Source organism: Anastrepha ludens, chromosome 5 (genome assembly GCF_028408465.1).
Source record: "Anastrepha ludens isolate Willacy chromosome 5, idAnaLude1.1, whole genome shotgun sequence".
Classification (NCBI taxonomy): Eukaryota; Metazoa; Arthropoda; class Insecta; order Diptera; family Tephritidae; genus Anastrepha; species Anastrepha ludens.
Genome location: NC_071501.1, coordinates 77,947,052 through 77,965,724, shown reverse-complemented (window position 1 = coordinate 77,965,724; position 18,673 = coordinate 77,947,052). Strand labels below are relative to the sequence as shown.

The 18,673-nt window shown below is 36.2% G+C and overlaps 1 protein-coding gene across 1 annotated transcript in view; it reads left to right on the top strand.

Moving 5' to 3' along the window:
* Positions 1-10,968, top strand: part of LOC128864765 (uncharacterized) — a 184,731-nt gene extending 173,763 nt beyond the window's left edge. The window contains exons 4-6 of the mRNA XM_054104523.1: positions 7,561-7,823; positions 8,081-8,204; positions 8,290-10,968. Coding sequence (XP_053960498.1) covers positions 7,561-7,823; positions 8,081-8,204; positions 8,290-8,405 — 503 coding nt within the window. The 3' untranslated portion in view covers positions 8,406-10,968. The remainder of the gene's footprint in view (positions 1-7,560; positions 7,824-8,080; positions 8,205-8,289) is intronic.
* The last annotated feature ends 7,705 nt before the right edge of the window (positions 10,969-18,673 follow it).

Genomic DNA, 18,673 nt, shown 5'->3' with positions numbered 1-18,673 from the left:
GCATGATTCGAATGGACCATGATTCAATCCTAGTTTTATCAAATTTTTCCTATAAATCTGGCCGTGAGGCAACTCATAGCCGCGGCGGTCATATGCTGGATATTATAAATACCCTGAAATTATCTACCAGATTGTAATTTGAAAAAATCATTTCAACAACATCTTGAAAAAAAACGCCCAATATAAACTAAAGTACCGCAGCGCTATCTTCGGCGACTTTCAAGCGGTAAATTATATATAGGGCCCGCCATCTATCGTTACGGATTTGAACTAGGTATTATTTGAAGAATGGTAACACTTAGATGTCACCTGATTTGACACAAAATTAGTTTTATTCTTCCGCTGAACGAAAATGGTTGTATATAAGCTCAAAGAACGCTGGGAAATATTGCGCCAATGGGAAGAAGAAAAGCAACGAATGAAGCGTATGTGCGTTACTTTGCGAAAAAAGTGACCGTAACCGTCAATGGAGAGCGTTATCGGGCCATGTTGAATGAATTTTTGTTCCGAGAAGTTGAAGAGGGGGATATTGGTTCCAACAAGATGGCGCTACTTCCCACACAGCGAATGCTACGATCAATCTTTTGCGCACTGTCTTCGAAGATCGCATTATCAGCCGAAATTCTGATATCGTTTGGCCGCCTCGGAGCTGCGATTTGACGCCGTTGGATTATTATCTTTGGGGTGCCGTCAAAGACCAGTGTTATGCCAACAAACCAGCAACAATTGATGCACTGAAGACCAACATACGCGATGTCATAGGTGAAATACAGCCGCATACAATCGAAAATGTGTTGAAAAATGGGACCGATCGTATGGGCTGGTGCATGGCTAGCCGAGGCAGCCATATGAATGAAGTTGTGTTCCATCATTAACCGGAAGGATTGTGCTTCAAAATAAAAAAAAACAGTTAGGGAAAATATAGAGTAGTTCCTTTTCTTTTCTTTGATTTTATTCGCCTTATCACATATTAAAATTTATTGAAGGAGTTTCTCATCTCACCTTTACTAATCGAGCCAAAAAGAACCTTAGATTTGAGGTACCCTTAAATTTTTATCAACGACTTTACAACAATGAATTTCTGAAATTACAACAATGTTGGAGTAAAAAGCTGCTAATTTAATCAATTCACCTCAGTTTTCACTACAAATTTTAAATGCCACACCGGCCATTTCAAGGCAGAAATGCTTTAATAAGCGATGCCATAATACAAAAACTCTCCGCCGAACAAACTCGTGTGGCTAGTGCCGTCAAACTTCTCTTGTAGTGCAATCATTTACAATTTTATTACCTTTTTATGAATAAATAATCAATATACAATATTTTTTCTAAAGTTTGAGGTTTCATGTCCACGCGCCTGTAATCAAGCAAGTAACAGTCACGCATAAGCCCACCCAAAATTTATTTATCTACGCAAAAGTGGCAAAGGAAAACTTCATAAGTGTGGAATCTGAATTTATGTACAAAAATATAAACACAAAAAAGTTACTTTTATTATTAACAATTTCTTCTAAGGGCATTGCATTTCGTAGCAATTTTCTTTGATTGATTGAAAGCACCCAATCACCTGCGCAATCGCTGCAGGTAATTTTGATAGTAGGCATTTTCTCACCCTTGCATTTTATTAAACTTAGAACTAAACTTTTTCTCCGACTCAATGAAAAAGTAATTTCTCTGGAACTCACTCATTCTTTGCGTACTTAATTATTAATCTCATAAGGCTACGTAAGGGTGGAGTGTAGGTATGTAATTTACCGGTCACAACTCGCTGACTCACATTAGTGTGAGTTTGCGTGTGAGTAACTCCACGAGTGAGTTGATTGTGCCTAAAACCATCCTTCGTTTGCAATTGACGACTTTTGTTTTAACAATTTTTGCTTTTGCATATTTTATTCACTTTCGGATACCTTTCACCCTTTCGTTGTGTTTCGGGTATGGCAATGTATGTAAATGTGTTTTAATATCCTCTGGGCCTATTTTAAAAAGAGGAAAATCAAGAAAGTGGGCAGCTCAAAGAGCAGCATCATATTCATGACTTCACTATTTCCATATTTTTCTAGGATACCCCAAAATATATGCGCACTTTCCTACAGCTTCTAGTAAAAATTCATTTCGGCTCTTGCCCGACTTGCACCGCTGATTTGCATACTTTTTCAAGTTTTCGATAGAAAGATAATAATAAATGAATAAGAAAACTTTTCAGTTTTAATATAAAAGCCGAATAGAAATGATGAACCTGTCCTGCAGCCCAACCTTTAGCTCATTCTTCTCCATGCGATTGATTTTGCATTTCTAATATAAATAACCTAGGGCGACAAATAAATAAAATTTTCACGAATATGAATACCTTTGCACGCGGTACCATAAACCACTACATACTAGATATACTTGTACATATGGATAAGTGCATATGTATGTGAACATGTGAGTGAATATGAGTGAGTGTCTGGTGTGGCATTGAACCGTCATAATTTGCTAAAACCATATTGCCCCTGTGTAGCCCGTGATGCCTGCGAAAAAAGCAAAAAACTAAAAACAAAAGAAAAGGAAAAAGTATGAATATAAAGCGTAGTATGCTTTCAGGCGCAAAATTTGGTGTATGCTAAAAAATTACTTTCTCTTTGTCTGAAAAAGTTGTGCATAGTTAACATGAGTGTGACAAATTTTTCATTTAACTTTCTTTTTGACAAGCCTACACGCGAAAATTCAATTTATTCGAAGGCAATGACAAAGTGGGTGTAAGTAGTAGTAGCTTTTCTCACTTGTCCAAATAAGTGTGTGTGCCCGAGGCAAGCATACGCAGTATGTATGTGTAAATTTTGGTGAAACAAAATTTTGGGTGGTGTAGTGAGAAAAGTGGTGTGAACTTACTTACTTTCATTAAATTAATTACAGCTTGAATAAAATTTTCAACTTGAATATAATGTCTTTAAGTTTTCCTTAATATAGAACTACCAAGGATTCCATACAATTATATAAGAAAGTATAAGAAAAATCTCCACTGATTCTTGTTGTTTCTGCGACCAAATCAGGATACTCCAATGATACTCCAGCATAGCCATCCATCACTTCAATGGTAGTTTAGTCCTGTAAATTCAGACTGAACTAAGTCGGTAGACTTATTATCCTTATGCTAACATGGATCCCGGCGGCCGTAGCCGAATGGGTTGGTGCGTGACTACCATTCGGAATTCACAGAGAGAACGTAGGTTCAAATCTCGATAAAACACCAAAATTAAGAAAAACATTTTTCTAATAGCGGTCGCCCCTCGGCAGGCAATGGCAAACCTCCGAGTATATTTCTGCCACGAAAAAGCTCCTCATAAAAATATCTGCCATTCGGAGTCGGCTTAAAACTGTAGGTCCTTCCATTTGTGGAACAACATCATGACGCACACCACAAATAGGAGGAGGAGCTCAGCCAAACACTCAAAAAGGGTGTACGCGCCAATTATATATATATATATATATATATAGCATGGATCCCAGGACACGTGGGTATCGCCTTCTTTAGCCCAGAGCCCGTTCTGTCATTCCCTTCTGCAGCCAACAAAGCCACGGTTAGCAAACGAGCATTTGTGGGTTTATGAGCCTAGCAAGCTGAGAGAGGCGGCAGATGAACAAAAACTGATGTTATGTACGATATTACCTGTCATGTCCACCGACTGTCGCAGATCCTCCAGTTGTTAAGCTGAAGGGACTGTGGGTAGCTGCTTGGATTGATGACGCGCCACTTTCTATAGGCGAAGCACATGGAAAAGCTAGGCATCTCAGGCAGTGCACTCTGCCCATCATGTGGAAATGGCGAAGAGACGGCGGGCCACTTTCTCAGCGTCTGCACGCCCTCCGCTCAAATCAGGTTTGAGGTCTTTGGCACTGATGTGTTAATGAGCGACCACCTTGGCGCTCTGGTACCGCAAGACCTATCATACTTAGATTTCTTCGGAGGTCGGGTAGATTTAAAAAAATATTAAAAAGGGACCCCGTGTGCAGTACAATGGACTTAATGTTGTCTGACAAAAAAAATTGAATTGAGTTGGCTAAGTGGTGGACCATGAATGCAGTCTGTGTCATTGGACGCAAAGACATTCCCGAATATCGCAACGTTGATCAACTGACCGATATGTGGGCATAGCAGACGAAAAATAGAGAGTTCGCGCAGAGTGAATGAAAAGTGAACTAGATCCTTCAACAAACGCGTCCAACCTTCCATTAGTACAGTAGTTGATATTATCAACGGGCACTGGCTGGTAGTAACACATATGAAGCGTATAAGGTTTCTCTTTAATGAGTTCTGCCGCAGTTGGAAGAACGAGGAGGATCACTTCTTCTGCCACTGTCTCGCTAAATACTTGCTTCTTTTACTGCCTGTCAGACTTAAAACCCGCAGCCATCCACAGTATTTTATAGTTTGTCTGTGAGTATCGAAGTGATTTCAGCATTTTCAGAATTAGAGAGAGAACTAGAGCCCGAACTCTTGGTATCACAACAATTCTTGAGTCTCAAGTGCGTTCCTCTACACCTTCACGTGGAGTGCGAGCTATCGAAATCTAACCTAAACAAATAAAATTAGCAAAACAATTTTATTATAATGATAGCCAATTATTAAGTTTCCTCCTGCCCAGCTTTCTTAAAAACCTCTCTGGCGTTTCAACTACGAACTCCACCGAATTCAGAGTCGCACATCAGTCGCTGTTCTTCAGTATAAGGTGCTCTCTTTAGTTTCGCCTTTTTTAAGCCACCCTGCTAAATTTTTCGCTTAAGCATGATTTTCATAATGAGGCATATTGATATGGCTCAAAGTTCTTTGGTGAGACCCATTAAGGGTTGTGTATTTCTAGGTGCGCTGATCCTTGGGTATGAAATCTAAGCCTTCAAAATGTTGACTTTAACAAATGTTCCTTTTATCTTGTTCATCGTAACACAACATTCACTGTAAAACGTGTGCTACAGAAAAATTCCACAAGTGCATCGTCGCTGTCGCTTAGGCTGGTAAAGTTAAAAATTATTAGAAACTCATTGGCCATATTTCGGAATGAATGCTTTGATTTTTCTATTAACTTCTATATTCCTGCAAATCCTGTATATTTAGGTGTATGGTACACGCGTAAGTTTGCCATTGTCTGCCGAAGAGTAAGTGACACTACAGAAACTGTGTCTGTCAATTGATATTTTGAGCCAGAGTTTCGAAACTCTGCTCTTCCGAATGGTGGTCACGTACCAATCCATCTGGCTACTGCGGTCGCCGTATTTTTAGTGCATACTCTTGCTTTAATCAGACTGCAATAAGAACTTCCCTGGATCAAGAGCCCCCCTCAGCTATCAAGTTCAGACAAATGCATTATTGAGCCTCAGCGTTGTACAGTTAAACATTAGGACCCACCTTAGAACACAATCTCAGAACCCCGATCCGTAGAGCCAACAAAAAATTCAAAAATAATTATCTTCAACACACTAGCGGGGTCGAATCTGAAACAAACTGTGTCTGCAAGCACTTCCCCACTTTTATATATTTAGGTTCGCTCAACTAGCAGAAGGAAAAATTTTGTTTCTTATGGTCGACTGACATCCTGTAATAACATTCTTTCACGCATCTTTACTTCCCGTAGGTTAATATTCTCACGTTCAAAATCTACGGCTATCTGATTTGCCGAATGGTAGAATGCAGAGAAAAAGATTCCGAACAGAACAGAACAGCCGTCCATCGCATCGGGCCTTTTGATGTTCCCAATGCAGCACATGCGCTCGCCGACGATAATACTTCTTCTTTGCAAACTCTCTCTGGTGGAATACAAACACAGAAACTACCCAGCGGGCCAAGCCTACACAAGTAGCGACATCTCCTAGGAACATCCCTAGGCATATCTTCTCATTCAATATCGATTTGCAGACTTATATTATATAGGGTCATTCAAAAGGTGCGCTTCAACTTTTTTCCGATAGGAAGGGCGAACGACGCAATATTTTTTATTTTTCGCTGTAAACTTCAATAGTATACATTTCATCATGGAACGCTACACACTTGAGCAACGATTGCAAATTTTTTATGAAAATAATCGTTCTGTTGCTGCTACCTTAAGAGCATTACGGCCATTTTACGGTCCATTTAACAAGCCGTCCCGTTTTGGGGTTATGTGAAGTCATTGGTCTACAGTAACAAGCCGGCGACGATTTGTGAGCTCAGAGCCAATATTGAACGCGAAATTACTAGAATTTCGGCCGATTTATGCAAAAGAGTGGTCGAAAATTGGGTTCAACGATTGGACTTCGTAAAACGTGCACGCGGTGGTCATGCAAAAGAAATCGAATTTCATACTTAAATGTATATGTTCAAACTCGATAATAAAAAAAAATTAGTTAAAAAAGTCAAACCGTTTGTGTTTTATTCAAAAAAGTTCAAAAGTTGAAGCGCTCTTACTGAAAAACCCTATACAAACACTGAATTCGACTGAATATGAGCAGACCTTAAACGATATTTATCGAAAGTCCATTGCCGCCTTGGCAAGCTCCTGTGCCCTTAACGCTGTTATCGGAGGCCAATTATCTCCAATTGCAGGTGAAGCGTTTCAGCTAGCTCGTGAGGCTCTCGTTACAATCGCGTGTTATAATCTGGTTGTAGATGCAGATTTGAACAGAGGTGATAGAGATCTTTTGCGCCCTTTGCCTTTCAAAAAGCCTTATCCAAACCCAAAGCGCTCAGTTAATCGAAAATGGTACTGGGTTGGGAGGAGCGTTTGCTTACTCTTTTCTGAATATTGTAACTGTATGAGCTCTCATCCATCCCAAGAATTGACTCCGATTTACCCAACTTCAACACAAGAAAGAGAGTGAAACCACCTACTTTTTATCCAGTCCACTTAAACCTATTCATCTCATACTCTTCCATCTTTGGTTCCATTGAGGAAACAGCTCATTAACTGTGAAAAGCGTTAAATAACATCGATGATGAGGGCTGATGATGAGCCTACGCTAAGAGGGGCTAATAAGCGTGTACAACAACAACAGCAAGCACAGGTTGTCTTCATTTTGATTAAATGATTTGTTTCCTTTGTACAACAACAACAACAAGCACAGGTTCTTCTCATTTTCGATTCAATGATTTGTTTCCTTATTCCGGAAGATCTTAAGTGCTAAACAAAAGTATGCAACTCCAAGAAATTTCGCTTTCTTATATTTCACTGCAATTTTTTAAATACAGTCTGGCAGCAGTATCAACGTAAATCTCACTATTGTTTAATTTTAATCCTAGTAAGCATTTCGATCGCTGATTGAACTATAAAAAACGTAGAAAAAAGTTTAGCAAAGCGGGACCGTGTGCGCAAAGAAAGTGGCAGAACTTGAATAGACTGCACGAACAAGTTTTTTTTATCTTCTGAATAAAACATAAATTTAACAAATAAATTTCACTCTGGATTTAAAAATATTTTTACTTTTATCAAGTAATTTGAAAACTTTTCAAAATCTCTTTTCCATTTGCTTACTTTAGTCAAAATTTAGGAGATGCATTGCTATCAAATATCTACTCGAATTGTAATTATTTTCGCAATTTTCTCATTCCAGTGACACCCAACCATGGCCCGAAGATCACCGGCGGCCAACCGCGCTATCAAATAGGCGACGTTGTACGTTTGAACTGCACATCGGCACCATCTAAACCTGTCTGTCATCTCAGTTGGCTTATCAATGGCGAACCGGCAAATCGTTCATATCTGAGACCCTACGAGAAGGCCATTGTGGGGCGCGAGGGACTCGAAATTGCGCGACTGGGCTTAGAGTTTCGCGTAAGAAGTAGCCATTTTCGGCATGGCGATATGAAATTGAAGGTTTGTTTGTACTTAAAAAGCTTTCATATCACATGTGTACGTACGAGGTGGGGCAAAAGAGTACCTTAAATTGAGTTATAAAGCGGGTTGTGTTAAGAAAATAGGATTGTGTTGATCGATAATAACGAAATTTTGCTGGTAATTAAAATTGCTTGCGTATTTTTTTGGAAAATTTCCGCGCTTAATTGCCACACCTCGTATTGACAAGTACTAAACTTTTTTTGCTAATATTTCTGCATTTTAATTGTCATTATTAGTGTGTAGCCAAGATTTCCTCATTGTACTGGCAAAGTAATGAAGCTAGCGTGGAGAGTGACCGACAACAACGTGCGCCAGCGTTGGAGTCGCGCGAAACTGTTGCTGCCAAATCGCGTGCACATGGTAACCTTGGCAACTCTGCAATTTTCAATTCACAGCATAGATCAGTTTGACATTTTTACTTACTTATATAAATGTTTTGTTACAGGTTCCTCCTCGGCAAAGCCACACTCCCGTACAACATTACAACAATTGCATTTGGTAACCCTGTTCAGCTTATTGGCGGCATTTAGTAACATTAGTTACAGTCTAACTATAAGATAACTAATTTAAATGTTTTTTCGTGCCACATTCTGAAAATGAAGGCAACATCTAAAATGAAAACGAGAAGAAAATGTTGTCACCGACAACGGAAAACACATATTAAAAAGGACACATATCCTATGCCAAATTAAAAATCCTGCATTTAGTTTTTAGACTTAGATTTATGCATAAAATAAGCAAAATATGGAAATATGATTTGTAAATATACAGACATAAACTTAAAGAAAATTTACACATAATAATTTAGTAATTAGTTTATGAATAGAAAATTATTTATACATATAATTTAGCAAAGAAAAGTAAAAAGTAAAAAAAAAATATAAAAAAAATATTTGTTAAATATATGTAGATTTACGATATTTGTACACAAAAAAAGTATAAATTTTTTCTCATTATGAAATTTTTAAAATAATGTGAAGAAACTGTAGTAGCTTAAATTTAAGTAATTATAATCAAATAAGTTGAAAACAATGGCACAGAAACTCAAATAACAGTTGCATAGCTGGCAAACTCAAAACCAAAAACAAAAAACAGACAGAAACGAAAAAAAAAAAAACAAAAAGAAGAGAAAAATAACAACAAACAAAAAGAAAAATCAATGTTTATTGACTAACAAGAACTATAATGTTAAAACTTAAGTCCAATTTATAGTTCTAAACCTCAATAGAGTATCTAAAGATTAAGCAAAAGCGGTGAAAATGGCGATTAATCTTAATTTAAAAACAAAAAAAAAACAAGTTCAACGATGTGTGCACTACCCTACCAAAGTATGTAAATTCAATACTGCGGCATAAAAGTCAAGCTTATGAATCAGTTCCACTCCTCTTGTCAAAATATGGGCCATAGGAAACCTTCGAATGCATTTCTACCCTAAAAGTATAGAGTGGGCCATGTAAAATTTGCTTTTTGAATCGGCTATAAAAAAAAAACTAATCATAATTTTTTCAAACTTTTATTTTTATTTTGAGGACTGAACATTGTCATTTATGAATGAAAAATAATTTGTTCAAATGACTGCCACGACTGGCTTTACAGTAGGCCATTCGATCAACCCAATTTTTAAGCACATTTTCGATTGTTTGGGCTCCAATTTCATGAATGGCAACTTCGATTTCGTGTTTTAAAGCATCAATCGTCTCTGGATGGTTCAAATAGCATTTGTTCTTAACGGCTCCCCACAAAAAATAGTCCAACGGGCTTAAATCACAGCTCCGAGGCGGCCAATTGATATCGGAATTTCAACTGATTATTCGGTGTTCAAAAACGGTAGCCAAAAGTTCGAGTGTGACTTTGGCAGTGTGACAAGTTGCACCGTCCTGTTGAAACCAAATGTCGTCCATGTCATCCTCTTCAATTTTTGGAAACAACTCGTTGAGCATGTCACGGTAACGCTCGCCATTTACTGTAACCGCGGAAGAGGAAGAAAACTCACCACTTTAGAAATAGGTTTTCAGGTTCTCATTTCGAAAATGTCAAAGCTTTAAGTAAATTATGAACACATTTGACATGTCATTTGTGTTACCATATGGCCCACCCTGTAGTTTTCATTAGAACTCAGCTGTCATTCTGAGGCGGCCTTAAACTGTAGGTCTCTCCATTTGAACGAAACAACATCGAGACGCACAATACAAATTGGAAGAAATCTCGGCCGCTATTGCGAATATCGCTCGCAGAAAATAGACACTTCCAGATTGAGTCGTTTCTATTTTATTTTTGAATTGTGTAACTTGATCACCAAAAATGTACTCTATTGTGAATGGTCATCTGATTTGTAAGTAGCTGTGCGACTTTGTTAACATTATTACGGAATTTAATTTACTATTTATACTTTGAGATAAATATTTTTTAACAAAAACCAAATAAATGGATAAATGGATAGTATTGAGCAGGCATCACAATTAAATTACTCTGCCAAGCTTCCTGCTCACCAGTGTTTTTTCACAATTCATCTTCCGAGTCGTTGATTCCAATATCATTTCCTGATGATCGACGCAAACACATCTTTTTAAGAAGCTCACTACGCCTTCTTCTAGAGATGTTAGAACATGCAAAACGTTTGAGCGCCCAGCAGTTGCACGAAGCACGGCTCGGTCTTGAGCCAATTTCTTCTTGGCCTTGCTTTTGAAATCTGCCCAAACCTACGTCCAAAATTCCTTAGTATTTTAGTTATTAAATCACAATTAGAATATTTTACATTAAACCACTCACTGGTGGTCCCAAGCTATTTAGCTCTGCCGCTATAGATTCCCACTTTGGCTTTGCGCACTAAGAAATTGTTGTAGAACAATAAGCGATTAAAACCTGTTCACAGTCGCTGATTTATCGAGCGATCGAGACTTAGAAATGCATTGATAATCGATAATCGCTCAATAGACGTCAAATGCTATCCGCAATAGGAGTGCAAATATCTGTTCAAAATGTTGTTGTATACGCCGTACTGTCAATATTAGCAAGCCACTAAGAAGCCACATTTTTTTAGCACGCAAACTTCAATCTTTTGTTTGCTTGCTGCCGGCATTATATGCTTTCTTTCGAACATAAAAAAAATCTAAGCCATTCATTGATGGCTCACTTTGTCGTCATTTTTCCCTTATAACGAATGATTTTCTTGCAGAACTCGTTCAAATGCATCAGTTAAGCTCGAGCTACATGCCAGACTTCACAGGTATTGCAGACGTAATGAGTAGGCAGTTCTATATGATAATTCTCAAGCGTGAGTGAAATTTACTTGCAGTTTTTCATGTTTTGCAAGGATTATTTGCGGAAATTTATTATTTTATTGCTGCACATTTGCCTCATTTTAGTTATTTTCAATAATAATATTAGTCTCTTCTCAATTTTTAAAGCTTCAATACTAAAAAAAAAAAGTGAGACCAAAATATAATATAATATTATATATATATATATTTATTTATTGGGTGCTTTGCCGAGCTTCTCCTCCTATTTGTGGCGTGCGTCTTGATGTTGTTTCACAAATGGAGGGACCTACACTTTTAAGCCGACACCGAACGGCAAATATTTTTATGAGGAGCTTTTTCGTCGCAGAAATACACTCGGAGGCTTGGCATTCCCTGCCATGTTCTCTATGTGAATTCCGAATGGTAGTCACGCACCAACCCATTCGGCTACGGCGGCCGCCATAAGATTGTAGAGAAGAAATTATCGACTAAACAGATAAGAATCTGTTGAGCATAAAATTTCTTACTTCAAACAATTTTAATTTGTTTATGGAGACCTTCTTCAAGCACAATAACGAATGTTTGTGTTTATTTTAATGTCTAAATTTTATGCATAATTTTATATAAAATGTGGGAAGAGCTGCCCATTACATCACACCGCAACTATGTAATGTTCGAAACGGCTGTTTGCCACCAACGCCTGAAGCGCCTGTAAAAAGACGTAGGTGGCGCGCCAGTAATCACTCTAACGGAAATGTATAACTCTTGAAAATGGTCATACGCCAATCATATTTGACAACTGCAGTGTGCAAATAGATAGCAACCGAGCACATGAAGATCAAAATAAAGATTTCATCATGAAACTATACCATCTACTCAAATATGAACGAGACGGTATCAATAAAACGGTCCGCGGATGACATATGGCAAAAATAAATTTTTTATTTTTTGGTAGGACTGTTATAAGCTTACATGGCGAATTTCAGCGTGATATCTCACATAGTTTGTTTTCTGTGCTACTGTAAACAAGTCAAGCTCGAGTCTCGTTCATATTTGAGTAGAAGGTAAAAGCGACTTTACTTAAAAGCGACCGTACTTTATAAAAATAGAAATTATACAAAAATTCAGAAGAATTCCATTCAAATTTTTGAACTTGTTAATCTGAATTTTAAGAATGTATATGCAGTTATATGGTTCATGAAAATTTTATAAAGTTAGTGCAATTTTAAGCCGCTTAATAATCGCGAGGATAATAATATATAATTTTTTTTTTTGCTAACAATTTTTGCACTTATGTATAAATATAAAAACAACTTTCTATATAAAAGCAAATTTCTTATAGCAAAGATGCATAAGATGTTTTCAAAAAAATTAAAAAAAAATCAATTCCTTTTTTTATTTGCATTTGAGGCAAGAGCCGCATAGAGGCGCACACAATAATTGCTGTGCGACATAATGCATTGGTTTGACCGCTTATTTATTTGTATTAATTTTTTCATTTTTATTTTTATAACCCTTTCGCGATATTGTTGCCATATGTATTTAATTTGTCATTTGGCATATAAATATTTTTTCGCTCGCAGCTTTAAAAGCTGTGCTAATTTTGAAAACTAAGCTTGTTGCCATATGGCAACAAATTTCTCGTAAGGTGTTAACTTGCATTAGATTGCAGAAGAAGTTTATTTGGGATTGAAACCAATACAAAACATTTGTTGCCACATGGCAACATTAAAAAAAAAGCACTTAACATAAAAAATAAAACAAAAAGTTATTTATATTGTTATTGGTCCTAAAATAAATACTCAGACAAAAATTTTGATTTTTTGGATGGCGCAATAAAAAGATGTAGCAAAAGGGTTAATATAGTTCATAATAGAACAAAAAACATAAAAATCCAAGATTTAAACTTTGTACAAAACTTTAAAAAATACAAGAAATCTTTATTAAAATTTTATATTTTCTAAAAAGGATTTCTAGAGAAATTCTAGGGGTAGAGCTTTAAGCAAGCTTGTGACATTTTTTTTTTTTTTGTTTTTTGTGCAGAAGGTGTTAGGTGTTTCTTCCATATAAAAATATGTATAAACAAACCTTTGCGTGTAAAGTTATGTTGCGCGTGAACATTGCCTGGCAGGGCGCAATCTGGCATTTTATTTTGGTTAAATATTGTGTATATATTGTTTGCATTATATTTCGATAAAATACTTTCATTCATGTCATATTCTGTATATGACGTAAGGATACTGTAGAAATAAAAATTTGTTTTTTTTTTTAATGAACCCTAATACCTGAAAAATTACATTCTCAAGTATTCAGATGAGAAAACTTTACTTTACTAACTACTTATCGGCTCAGGTACTCTCGGTGTACTATGCTGAGAATCGGGGATCCATTTTATTTTGAATAAGTTTTTTACTAAATAAAAAACTGATTTTCCGACTTCCGTCACTTTTATTTGGGTCTTTATTTGACTTCTGTGTTTGTGTGCTGCAACTTCACAAATGTCAACTATGATTGACATGCTACAGCGTTCGGAAAAATTACAAATTTCCGATAATAAACGCAATTTTATTGAAACTACGATTTTCATATTGGTCAGACTCATAAATCAAATAAATATGAACTGATTGGCTTGAAATTTTAAGCGTATACTCGTATTAGCAGTTAGATTCCGCGAGGAAGTGCAAATTATTTTTTTGGCTGTATAGGGTGTTTATTTTTAGCTGCATGAGAACTATCGATATCGATGACAGAGGCGCTAAAAAGTTTGATTTGCGGCACACTTAGATATCTTGTCAGATATCAATTCATATTCATATCAAGTAAGGGTTTGAATTCAGTATGAGAATCAATTAAGCTGATGACTCTCGTTATAAAGGGTGATTTCTTAAGAGCTATAGGAAAGTTTTTCAAAAAACACACGTAAAATTAAAAAAAATGCATGAAAGTTTTATTTAAATCGATAGTACAGTCCATATAATTTAATGTTTGAAGATTATTTCATGCAAATGTTGACCGCGACTGCGCTTCAAATGGTCCATCCGCTTAGTCCAATTTTGGTATACTCTTTCCAATGCTTTGGCCGGTATCTCACATAAAAATGCTTTAATGTTGTCTTCCAATGCGTTAATGGAAGCAGGCTTGTCTGAATAGACATGAGCTTTAACATAGCCCCACAAAAAATAATCTAAAGGCGTTATATCACACGATCTGGGTGGCCAATTGACAGGTCCCGAACGTGGAAGAAAATGTTCACCGAACTCAGGTCCATTGTTACGCGTGCTGTGTGGCATGTGCCACCGTCTTGCGTTGCGGTAGGTCGTTCGGCTTCAATTCTTGCACCAGCTGTATTTTGAAAGGCTTCACACTTAAATCCTTTCGCAAAATTTTCCACGTTGTTGAGTAACAGAGGCCCAATCGCTGCGAACGGCGACGAATCGATAATTGATGGTCATCATTAACACTGGCCGATACATCTGCGATATTTTCTTCAGTTCGCACTCTACGTAAGCGTGTTGGCGGTTTGATGTCCAGTAATGTAAATTTGGTTCTAAATTTAGTCACAATAGCTCGAATAGCCGCTTCAGTGGGTCAATTAAACTGGCCATGAAATGGAAGAAGCGCGCGATAAACTTTCTTAACAGAACACGCATTTTTATAATAAAATTCAATGATTAGCAAGCGTTGTTCGTTTGTAAGACGATTCATGTTTAAATTATAGACCAAACTGAAGATGTTTGACAGTGAAACAAAACACGAAACGTGCGTCAGCTGTTCAAACCAACTGTTTAAAAAGATAGTAACTAAAAAATCACTCGTTAGAACTATAGACCATAATCTCTTCAGGCTACCTAGTATGTTAAATTTAAATTTTAATTAATTTGTACTTTCTTTTTGGATCTACAAGGCTCAAATTTACCTTTTTTTGACTTTGATCATCATTAAATTGAGATGTTTCTTAAAGCTCTAAAAAAAAGTTGAATAGGCATAGAAAATCAAATTGTATTCTTGCTGCCAGGAGGATTCCGAAATGCTGTATTATATGTTAAAATTGTGTAGTAGCCAATGAAAATTTTACTCATAACCATTCAAGTATTTGATATTGAATTGAAAAATTACAAATTATATTATTTGATGAGTTAGAAATGGTTACAACGGCCAAGCATAACAAACAGTAAAATAAGAATTAACAAGTTAAACAGCACTGATAATTTACAGCATTCCTCGCAACGAATTTGTTTTAAATCTGCCAACTTTGAAGTCATTGCGATTAGAATTTCGAAAGGGAGGTGATTCAAATGATTGCTTCAAACTTATTGTAGCAGCTTGACGGACAAGAACCGTTGACTCTGGAAACGAGCTTTCATTCTGAGAAGTTGGCTGAAACGGCAGTCGACGCAAACGTGGTCCTCCCCAATCAGGAACTGAGCATCAGTGTATGAAACGAGTGACTTGACCTTTAGTTGATTTTGATGATGATTGATTAAATAGTGGACACATTATGATACCCAGCAATTCAGGCTTATGCGGAGCAAAAGCAATGATTTAGGTAAAAATATCTCAAGAAGAAATTAAAAAGTGGCTTGTTGTTAAACTTCTGCAGCGTAACGTCGTAATGTTAATAAAAATTTAAAATATCTATTTATGCCAATCAAGTAAATATGTACATAAAATCAAAAGCATAAAAAGCAAAATTCACTTGGCCTAAATATAATACGTCTAAATATTTCCACCTGCAGTGCAATTAAAAATTTTTCATGATTGACTATAAATTCATGATAAACCTATTTATAGTTTTCGAACTAAATTAATAAACGCTTATAATTTGTTTACTCTCTAATCTGCTGTCATTTAATCAAACCAATGATTATTCTCAACAAATCTTAAAAATGTTGGTGTGTTATTTTTTGTTCTAGTAGTCTAAGCTTGGGTAGGAATATCCACTAGACTTTTAATTCCAACTGATTTAGGAGAACCATGGAGAAATATGCACCAAGATTAGAATCAGTTTCAATTGCAAGGTTCATCGTACCAGATTACTTCATTGATGGAGATGGAAAAAAATATAAAAAATTGTAAACCAGCATGACTTTGCAGACCACACCGTAATCTCATATTAATGGCGTGCTCTTCCGCAATACAACTTCAAAGTAGTATGAATTGAATAATATTTGAACTTTATACAATTGAGATATATCAATGAGGTAAAGCCGTCAATAAAACACTGTTAAAAAATATGCTTGTAAAAAAAAACATTAAGACTCCACATCTTATGACAATGCCTTTGGGGCTTTTACCTCACAAAACCATGGGAAACTTTCGACATTATAATGAAATCCGATTAGAGTAAAAGAACTTAATGAAATGTGTGTGGAGGGAATGCTTATTGTATTGTGTCAGTGTACAGCACAAATGAAAGCATCTAAATTTTTTGGGAATGCCGCTATAGTGAGAGATTTTGATCGAATACAAGCCCAGCTCGTTCCGAAAAAGTAGACTGAAATGTTGGAGGAACGTGTGCCAAATGTTTTTTGAAGTGCGGTTTCAAGTATAGATATAACTCTTTTCAATCTGTTTTTACCGAGTTCAACCAAGCGAATCAGTTGTTTTTTCCTCACGACAACTGACTTCAATTATCAACACCACTTAAAGTCCAGTCCTTCTCTACTTAATATTTCTAAAGTTGGTCAGTTGGTCTTTCTCTTCCTCTGCTACCACCAGCAAGTATCGCATCGAATACTATTCGGGCTGCAGCGTTGATATTCATTGGGACCTCGTAGCCTTGCCAGTGAAACTGCTGGATATTTATTCACCTTACTATCTCTTTGATGAAGTAAAGCCCATAGAGCTGATTGCTTAATCGTCAGCGATGTTCGAAAAAACCAACTCAAACGTTTCGGTTATGACTTTCTGTCGCGCATTTCAAAGGTTTACTTTTCGGGTGTTCGGGTTCGGCATGCTAAGAAACTGTCAGAGAGTTGTTCGTCGAGAGAAGACTTTGCGGCTGAATTACCTCAAAGTGCAAAGCAACACTTTTGCCAAGTTTCTCTGTTATTATTTCTCTCTTAGATTCTCTGTTAGGTTTCGTGACAGGGACGATTATTGGTGTTAAAGCTGGTTGCCACATAAACGAAGTCTCTTGTTACTTCAAAATTGTAACTGGCTGCAGTGGGGTGGGTGCCGATACGCAAATGCGCCGACCGTGTGTTTGATGGCTGGTTATACTTCGTCTTGTTTTTGTTCACTACTAAGCCCATTATCTTCGCTAGTTTATTTATTTGGGTTTTCCTTATTCACTCCTCTCTGGAGCATAGGGCCTCGACAAGACGTGTCATGTGTTGGTTTCGTTAATCTATTTGATTTCTGACTGCCGCTGGTTTATACCGCTTTAGAAAAATCAGGACGTACTATACGGTCAATTCTCATTGTCATCTAAAGGTGAAAAAAATAAAAATAAAAAATAAAAAAATTGTAAATAAAAAAATTGTATATAAATTTTTTTTTTTTTTAATTTATATTTTTTTCTTATTTTCGTATAAATTTTTTTAATCCAATCCTTTAATGCTGATTCTACATTGACTTGATGCTGCTGGCTATTCATTCTACGCCCCTTTATCTTACACATATGGCTCGCTGAAAGTAATTGAATATAGCCCGAAAAGTTATGGGAATCACATTATGGAAATTTCGGGCATTACTGTGCACAGACTCAGCTATGAATAAAAAAATAAGTGTTTTTCAAAAATGAAAATAAGGACAGTTTTTCAAAAAGTTTTGAGCAAAAGAAACATTTTTTTCCAAAAACCTTTTTTGATGTTATATTTTAGCATAAAAGACTAAGGAAAAGATTTTAAATGGTAATAAGAGCCAAAGATATTTCAGTGGAAAAAACTATATACCGAAAGCTTCAACATTGAATAAATTGAAAACCATTAAATAATTTCAAAATCAAGCGTGCAAATAAACCAATTTTGAGAAAAAAATTCGACAATGGCCAAAACACTGGATCATCTAACGTTGAATCATGTTAAATTTCGAAAGACAAAAAACGAAACAAAAAAGACAAAGGGAATCAAAAATTTCCTTTACGGGTAATAATTTGAAAAAAGGTGGATGCGTAGTAAATATCTATTTTTTTTTTGTTATTATTGTTTTTAAAAAATAGTCTTTACGTGTGAGTAAAATTTGTATACAAGAAAAGTTATTTTAAACCAAATTTTTTTGGAAAAATTAAGTTTATAGTAGAAGAACCAGCAAAATTCGTTCAGATTAGTATATTAATTTCAATGGCTTTTCCTTAAAATTGGGTCAGTTTGACGCACACATAGCGAAAAAGCTAAATTAATTAATTTATTTGTATTCAAATTTCGTTGAAAGAGTATTTAAGTGCAATTATTGGTGAATGCGGTGGTTGGTTGGTTGGTTTAAGTGGTGATTCTTCCAGAATCCAACTGGCGTTTCCGCAACTTTTTGTTGCCACATCCTCGTTACCAACTTGTTTAAGAGTTATTTACAGCATGACTATATCCAGTCTGTGCGGTTCAGGAACCTTATCAGGTTGTTGACATCTAAGCCAGTCAGCTGTTCCAGACT